At 42.9% G+C, this 7,992-nt stretch overlaps 1 protein-coding gene across 1 annotated transcript in view; it reads left to right on the plus strand.

Annotated features, from left to right (window-relative positions):
• The window catches only part of cfap221 (cilia and flagella associated protein 221), an 18,267-nt gene extending 12,344 nt beyond the window's left edge, over positions 1-5,923 (plus strand). Inside the window, exons 17-25 of the mRNA XM_079672623.1 lie at positions 568-648; positions 794-895; positions 980-1,117; positions 1,309-1,394; positions 1,585-1,663; positions 1,869-1,969; positions 4,787-4,879; positions 4,988-5,089; positions 5,674-5,923. Of these exons, the coding sequence (XP_079528749.1) occupies positions 568-648; positions 794-895; positions 980-1,117; positions 1,309-1,394; positions 1,585-1,663; positions 1,869-1,969; positions 4,787-4,879; positions 4,988-5,089; positions 5,674-5,794 (903 nt within the window). The 3' untranslated portion in view covers positions 5,795-5,923. The remainder of the gene's footprint in view (positions 1-567; positions 649-793; positions 896-979; positions 1,118-1,308; positions 1,395-1,584; positions 1,664-1,868; positions 1,970-4,786; positions 4,880-4,987; positions 5,090-5,673) is intronic.
• Positions 5,924-7,992: the final 2,069 nt, after the last annotated feature.

A 7,992-nucleotide genomic window follows, 5' to 3' on the forward strand; every position in this document is an offset into this window, starting at 1 on the left:
TATAAAACAATTACGTCCTTCCTGCAGATTACAGGTTGTTAGTTCTGTTTAAAATATACCTAACTATCAATGTCGCGGCCTGTCAAAACAAAAGCTTAAACCACTTCTTTGCAAATCGCTCTGTCTTGTTCAAGCTATTGAAATAAAAAACTAAATGACCTTAATGGGTTCTGACATATGGAAGAATGAGACTCCCTGAAAAGTGCGTGGTCTAGTGCGTTGGTGTTGGGCTCAGGGGGGCACAGGTTCAACCCCCACTGCAGTCAGCATGTCGTTGTGTCCCTGAGACATTGCTCCTGTGGGGATTGCCCACAGTATTGAGTATGTTAGTCGCTTTGGATAAAAGCGTCTAGCAAGTGCGGTCTGGCAATCGTCGTTCACGAGAAACCATTTGTATTCATTACTTCCCTTGAAAGACGTCTTTGATCTCGATGTGGAATCAGAAAGGAAGCTCAGTGTCCCGCACTTTTGATAAAGTCTCTTAATTTCCCCGATGCCCCGGGGAGATAAGGCCTCGGTGCTCAATCGAACAAATAATAATGCCATTTGTCTCCTTGATGTTTCCAGCCTCGCAGTAATCGGGTCGAAGTGCCCGTGGATCCCATCGATGTGACTGTGACGACACATGTTCCTTTCTTCAAGCTTCAGGTGGGTGTTTACTGCAGGTATGTACCCAGCAGCAGCAGCAGCAGTGGGGAGGGGGGGGTGGAAACTACCTAAATACCTGTATTTTAATTTTTAAAAAAAACCTGATTAGTATCAACCATATTATTGATTTGGTTTGTTTCTACAGGTTCCACAGCACTATAAGCTCATGGGCTACAGACCCGTGTCAGTCTGGGAGGCGTTTAACTCGTACATCCCAACGTCTCTGTCCAGACCACTTCGCACTGCGGTAAGTCTGCAGCACCTGGACCAAAACATGCTGATTCCACCATATTAGAGAAAGTTTGATTTATTTCTTCACTCCTCTACCTAGAATGAGCCGGTGCCCAATGAGGCTGTGGAGGCATGGGGGGATCAGCAGAAGGATGAGGCAGAGGAGGCTGTCTGTCTCTCCTTCAGCGCCCCTGAAGCTCTGCTCACACCTTTTCCAGCAAACCCACTCAGAATCTTTGTAAGACCATGTATCTTTAATATGCATCTGCTCAAAAATATCTAAAAATGAAATGGCCCCTCTTTCTGTTGTGTACAATTTACATGTATTCTGGTTAGGAGGCCCCTAGTCAAATACTTACATATTGTGTGTTCAACCCAGAGACTGACATAGGATATCAATACTTAATGTGATATGTGTTTGTGTTGTAGAACCCAGCTCCAGGCCTGCAGGCGTACAAACCCACCCCCAAATACCTGGAGACTGACCTGGAGTTCCACCTCTGCCCTCTGCCCAGGTAACACTCAGTGAATACATGTGTACGGTGTTATCCTAGTGAGTTAAAGTGGACCTCTCATGCTATAATCGAACGATATGTTGTTCAAATATAGCATGATAGGTCCACTTTAAAGTAAGCAGGTGTTCTTTGAGCTGACATTTAGCTATAGATTGTTCCCACTCACTCGGAAAGTGCTTTCTGTGTTTAGGTATCCCATCCCTGAGAGCAGCAGGTGTGGCAGAGGGACGCAAACCCCAAACACTCAGAAGAAGCATCTGGACCGCAAGGTCATTTCTTTCAGAGACTTATGAACAACACTTTAGCTGCACACATTAAGGGAGGCATTCACTAACGAGATATGAGTCTTAAAGGAAGTTGAAGAACATTTCATTTGATTAAAAAACCTCAAACTAGAAATGAAAGAAAACAGGATATTAGATACATCTCTAGTTTAACTGATCCTAATGAGGCTAATCTCCTATCCCACAACAGGAAGGGCTCGCTGGCTTCATGACGTGGAAGGATTTAGATTCAATCACCTCAAAGTTTCTGTCCAGCCAGCCGTCTCCCAGCAGTGACTTTGCCCATCGCAGGTAGGACAGTAGAACGTATTCTCTTGTTTCTCTTCACACTCACAGAACCACCCAGAACTCACCACAAGGTACTTCCCACATCAACTTGAGAAGCTCTCAGACAATTGTGGGATGAAAACGTCCTAGTAAATGTTTACATAACTTGTTTACAGAGTAGAGAGGGGCTGTGTTTCACTTCCGCTGTACGTATATTTTCAGTCCGTGGAAGAATTTGAACTCATGACCTTGTGGTCGCATGACTTCACTGTACTGAAGCTCTGGGTGCATCTCACTGATGAATATATGTGATTTTAAAGCATGTTTACCTTACATAACACCTGCAGTTACGTCATTGTTTTTACGCTCCATGAGAACGTGCATTCATGAGGGATTGCAGTCGAAAGTGAGCAATAACTTCACTGTACTGGAAATTCCTTTTTAAAAAGTTTGAATTGAATGCTCAGTGAGCTCACCTGTTTCTTTCCTGTTGCATCAATAAATGAGCTCTTGATCCACAGCTGGCTTCTGTAGATCTTCTGAGACCTTTTACAAGCCGCTTACATGTGAATGATTTGTAAGACATAGGATCATGTTGCTGGTTTAACAAGTGGTCACTTATACTGTAGTAGACGTTTATATTCATAGAGTAAATATTTATCCTGACAAATTGCCAAGAGGCTTGTGTATTAATATTTAATGTGTTGGCATGCCATTCATCACGCAGTATTACGTAGAGAGGACTTCCTGCAGTCTTGTAGTGTTTTGCACTCATGGCACTTATCGTTTAGCATTTCAAGCATTGGTTCTGATTTGAAGCTTTCTTTGATTTTTTGACTTGAAATATATCTTCATTTGCTCTTTAGTTCTCCTTTTGTGAAATATCCCATACAGTTGTAGAAATCTCTTGAGTGTTGAAGTTATTTTCTCACTCGACTCTCTGATTTTATAATTCTCACTTGATTGCCAATGTCTACATTTCAGTAGTTTTGGATTGAAGCCATGTGCGTTGACTCTACTGCGGTGATCAGTTCTACTTAAAGGTGGGGTAGGTAAGTTTGAGAAACCGGCTCGAGATACACCTGTTGTTATATTCCATGGAATGCTCTTAACATCCCGATAGCAATGAGTATCTGAAGTGCTTTGACAAAAAAAAAAAGAATGTCATCTGTTGAAGCCGTGGCGCTGTAAAAAGCACGACCAATCATCTGAGCCGGCCCGGCTAAAGTAACTGGATGGCCTACCTGCCTGTCAGCCTTCCATCTGTGCACAAACTCATCTCGTGCCCTCATTGGTCACGTGCGCGTTCGTGTGTGTTGGAGGAGGGGCTCTGTAAGGAAGTGGCAGATTTCTTCCGGCTGTGTATTTTCAAATTCTAGCGCACTCGAGCTGGTTTCTCCAAAATGACCTACCCCACCTTTAAGTGATATGGAAATAAGAATTGAAAGCTTGTGCTATAAACTCTCTCCTTGCCTTCTTGCCGGCAGTACTGCTGAACAGCTACAGTGAAATGCTTACAGAATCTAGGTCATCTGTAGGCAGACTGTCTTCACACTGTGAGATGATGATGACTTATTCAGTCGTTAACCTAAATGGACGGTGAATAAAAGATGATATTTTGATGTGAAGTGTTACTGAATGCTGCATGGTATCGTCCCGCGTGGCCTCCTGTATGAGTCTCTTCGCACTCTGTCACATCGAGTAGCACTCAGCTATGCAAAACCCTGTCACTGACCCTTTTCCAGGAAATATTGTCATGTACATTGCAATTTCTCTTGCGTGATAGAGATCCAGCGATGCAGAGCTAATGTTTCTTGCAAGTTGTGAAACACTTCAAGTCTTTATTTGACATGACGCCTAAGTAATTTGGGCAGGCGCTGTTCACATGATGTTCTTGTGAAAGCGTGGAGTTGGATCTGACTTTTCTGTCTGCTTCCTTTTTTTTACCCACCTTCGTTGTGTTGCAAAATCTGTTCCTCGGCAAACATAAGTATTCTCTCTCTGCCTGTCAGCACCGATCCACAGTAAAACTCTAGGTATATTATTCTTTCATTATACGAAAGAGGATCCCCTAAGCCTCCTTTCTCAACCTTATCCATTTTCTATCTCTGAGTCTGCGGTTGCTAACAGTCTGTCCCGTTATCCAGCAAACACAAACAATAGGATTTAAGCCAGGAGGCTGTAATAGAAATGGGAGTATGTCTCTTACAAATGTGTGAATAATTCAAAGGATTCTGCTGTACCTCAAGCACACTTTAAAACTTTCTGGGGACATGCAGTCTGCATATTTATCAGCAAGACTCGGTTCCAAACGTACATCCCCGCCTCAAAGTGGTCAAACAAATCAGTTTCTGCAGGTTTGAAAATGACTCGTGGAAGAAGAAATACTGCTGAATGAATGATCTGAATCTGTGGAGTAACTTACTTAAGTACTTAAACATGGTAACAGTACTTAAGTAATTGTACTTAAGTTGTACCAAGTTAAAGCAGTTTCACTTGGCAGCAGTGGTTGTTTAATAATGTCTCAAAATGTCTCCGTCCACCTTAAACTCCAAACTGTGTTCACATGCCCTCACAGAATGACGTTTGTGCTGAAAGCCCGGCGGCGCGTCCAAAAGCAAACCTGTGGCTTGTCAGGGTTTTAATTCTGTTTTCTGCCCGTAAGAGGCATCAACTTTCACTCGGGAGATCCTTTATCATTCCTGTTCAAACTGCGATTTCAAACAACCCGAAGCGGTGCTTTCATCTCAGTGAGATGGAGTAGATATCTGACCGTTATCTCGATTCGGTAATATGTGGTCTGGCTCTTCAGGGGAAACGCAATGTGTGTGTCCTCTGTAGGTCTGTGGACTGCAGCACAGATACACTTCCCCTCAAAACACCTCCTCTCCGCCGCGGCCCTCCCGATGATCTGCCTCCACTAATGGACCCGCCGTAAGTACATGCACTATTGACACCTATTGGTCTCCTTGAGGGAAGCTGGTTCTGGTCAAGATGGCTGCTTTCATGCTCAGATTCTGTGTTTTTCTCCTCCCCGCTCAGGTGTGAAGGTGTCCAGCTAACAACGGAGATAATCAGAGCGCAGTTCTTGTCGGAGCAAGCTCTGGTCTCCAATAGCAACCTGAGTAAAGGCATAGCAGCCAGGTGAGTCTACAGGGACGCTGTGTGTGTTACAGAGAAAGAGATCACTCATGCAATCACACTTAGAGAGAAGACCTGGGAGGGAAATAATCTGCTGATACATTTACTGAATTAGCCCCTAATTATACTCAAGGCTTAATATGGTTATAAAGAGACCAACATATTTCTGTATCAGGCTGTAAACATTCATTTATCTTATAATGTTTGGAGTTTAGAGATGGTTGGGTCAAACAATACATATTATCCTGGTTGTCTCAGCTGTTGGTTATTCATAAACACCGAAGAGAAAACTATTTTGAATCTCAGAAAATGAATGATCAGATTTAGTTTATCCGCTCGCTTCCCTTTCACGCCTCTAGGGATATAATACATAACATTTTAAGGGACTCTTTCGCCTATTTTGACAAATGTATCCGCCATTGTGCTCGCATGATTTCCATTTGAAACAGAAATGTAGATTTTCTTAAATGTTCTTCCAGTTGAATGCCTCATTATGGTGCATGCTGGATCTGGCTCTAGTTTACCAATCGTTCCTTTGAACCAGTTCTCCTTCTCTTCTACACTAAAGTGAAATGTCTCTGTCACAGGCACCAGAGGGAGATTCAGACGGAGGCGACCCACAGCTCTCAGTTCAACCGGATGGGAGGAAGAGTGATGAGCCGGCTGAAGCAACTTGAAGTCACTGATGCAGCTTCAGGGGAGCACTGAGAATAGGCTCACCTCCAAATGCACATAGTCAAATAAACAAATAAACACTATCACATGTGTTGTATAACTGTAGGAGACTGTACACTGTTTCCCCTGCCGCTGCTGTTAAATAAAACCTGGTTACTCTCACCCACGCTTAAACCTCTCTCCCACCTACTCAAAATGTCCAGTAAGCTCTCCTCCTGTGCTTTTACAAAAGCCTGGGAATTCGTTATCCCTACACCCACACACCTCCATAATAAGCACAGCTACAGTATCTCTAACAAGCTGCATCACATTACTGCATTCAGTTAAAAAAGTACATTTCTTCGCTGTAGTTCATGGAGTACTGTATGTCCAATGCTTTTCCACTGCTTTGACATTATGGTTTTCAAGAATATTTACAAGTCTAACTGTTGTCCTCTGGGTACAAAAAGCAACACTGGGTCTTAACATTGATTTGTATTCACCTCTAATTTGTGTAACCACTCTCTGATTTGTCACCGGTCAAGGACTTGGCATTGTTTCTACATTTATCAGCGTTATCATTTAAAAGTTCATATTTATGTGGCGGTAAAAAGAAAGCTGCTCAGGTCAGAATTGAATTATGAAAAGTGCTGACATACTGGTTACTCACTTTGATGAGTCCAGTGTGTCTACTGTCCGCTAGAGGGAGCTCTAACTCTGTGATTTGACACTTTATTTTACATGCATTTGTCCTCCAGTGAGTGTGTGTACTTAGTGCTTTAGACAAATACAGTAAAGGAACCTTGCTTATTTCAACACAGTCACATTTCACACGCTTTTTACTATAAAAGGTCACATTGTTCAGACATGGGGTTGGATCCACACAGATACTAACGCCCATAGCCAGATACTAACGCCCATAGCCAGATCCTAACGCCCATAGCCAGATCCTAACGCCTATAGCCAAAGTACTTCCCCATCGGAGCGCACTGACGAGAGGGCGGGTTTAAAGGACAAAACTCACTTTCACAGAAGCTTAAAAATTCAAATCCATCGAGAAAAGGAATTCTATTATAAACGTAATCACATTTTGACGCATTAGTACAGGTTGAGACCTGAAATACACAGGGAATTAACATTATAAATACATATTTAATTAAAGCCACAGCAATGATATGGATTGAATTAGTAATAGACAGTGTAATAATAGTAACAGGAATGTGTGTGTGAGGAGACAGAGGGAGGAGGAGGAGGAGGTACAGTACATCAGCCCACAGTCATTTTGTATAATTCATCCAACCAGCACTCAGTGTCTATCATTTCCTGTAGTCCCTATTCCAGTTCACCTTAAAGCTCTCACACCATTAATGTGCATTATGTTCTCCATTATCATTGAGAAATAATGCGAACCCATGAAAAGCTGTTTTGCTGTTCAGGCCATTTATCCGTCACCCAGTTCACATGTTTCACCCCAAACTCTCTGACATCTTCAAAAATATAAAAAATACAACGAAAAGAAAAAGCAATCTGCTTCTACTGCCGTCTCTATTTACAACTCAAACCTACAGCAACTTTTAACGGCTTCTTTTATTCCCATTTCCCTTCTTTAAATACAATCTTTCCCCGGCTCATACTCATGGTCGGACCTTCAATGAATTACTCCCTAAAACTGCCTGGGAGAGAAATGGTGTCGGAGCAATCGCCCTTCAGAGATACTACGTCCTCCCATCGACTGCCAACCGAGGAACTTCTGTCCAAAGCTGAAATATCTGTAGTCCAACATCGAACAAAGTCTTTAGCTGAGTTCATGTTCGAAGGCTTTGTTTAGCCTTTGAATATAAAGCATTATCTCTTGAGACCTTGTTTTCATGTTGTTTAAAAAATGGATGACTGTGAGCTCGACCAAAGAGAGAAAGGGAAGGACTGAAATGTCGAGGTGACATCAAATCCCCTCAGCCTTACCGCCATGTGAACTATAAACAACTTTCTCAGAGTAATAGCCCTGACATCATCCCAGGCTTCAGCTGAGGGTCGTGCAAATCAGAGACGAGTAATGGCGGTGGCGGTGGCAAGGTGCCCTGGACCATTGAAAGCCCGCCTTAATTAACCAATGGCACGCTTCTACATCTGCGGAAATTGGGTGCATTTGAGTGAGAGGTATAAGCGAGTCTGCACAACACAGACAGTCCTTGAGTCGCCCTCTCCAGCGGACTTATGATGGAAGCAGATCAGAGAAACTTAAACTCTGGTCA

Source organism: Notothenia rossii (assembly GCF_949606895.1).
Source record: "Notothenia rossii genome assembly, chromosome: 3".
NCBI lineage: Eukaryota > Metazoa > Chordata > Actinopteri > Perciformes > Nototheniidae > Notothenia > Notothenia rossii.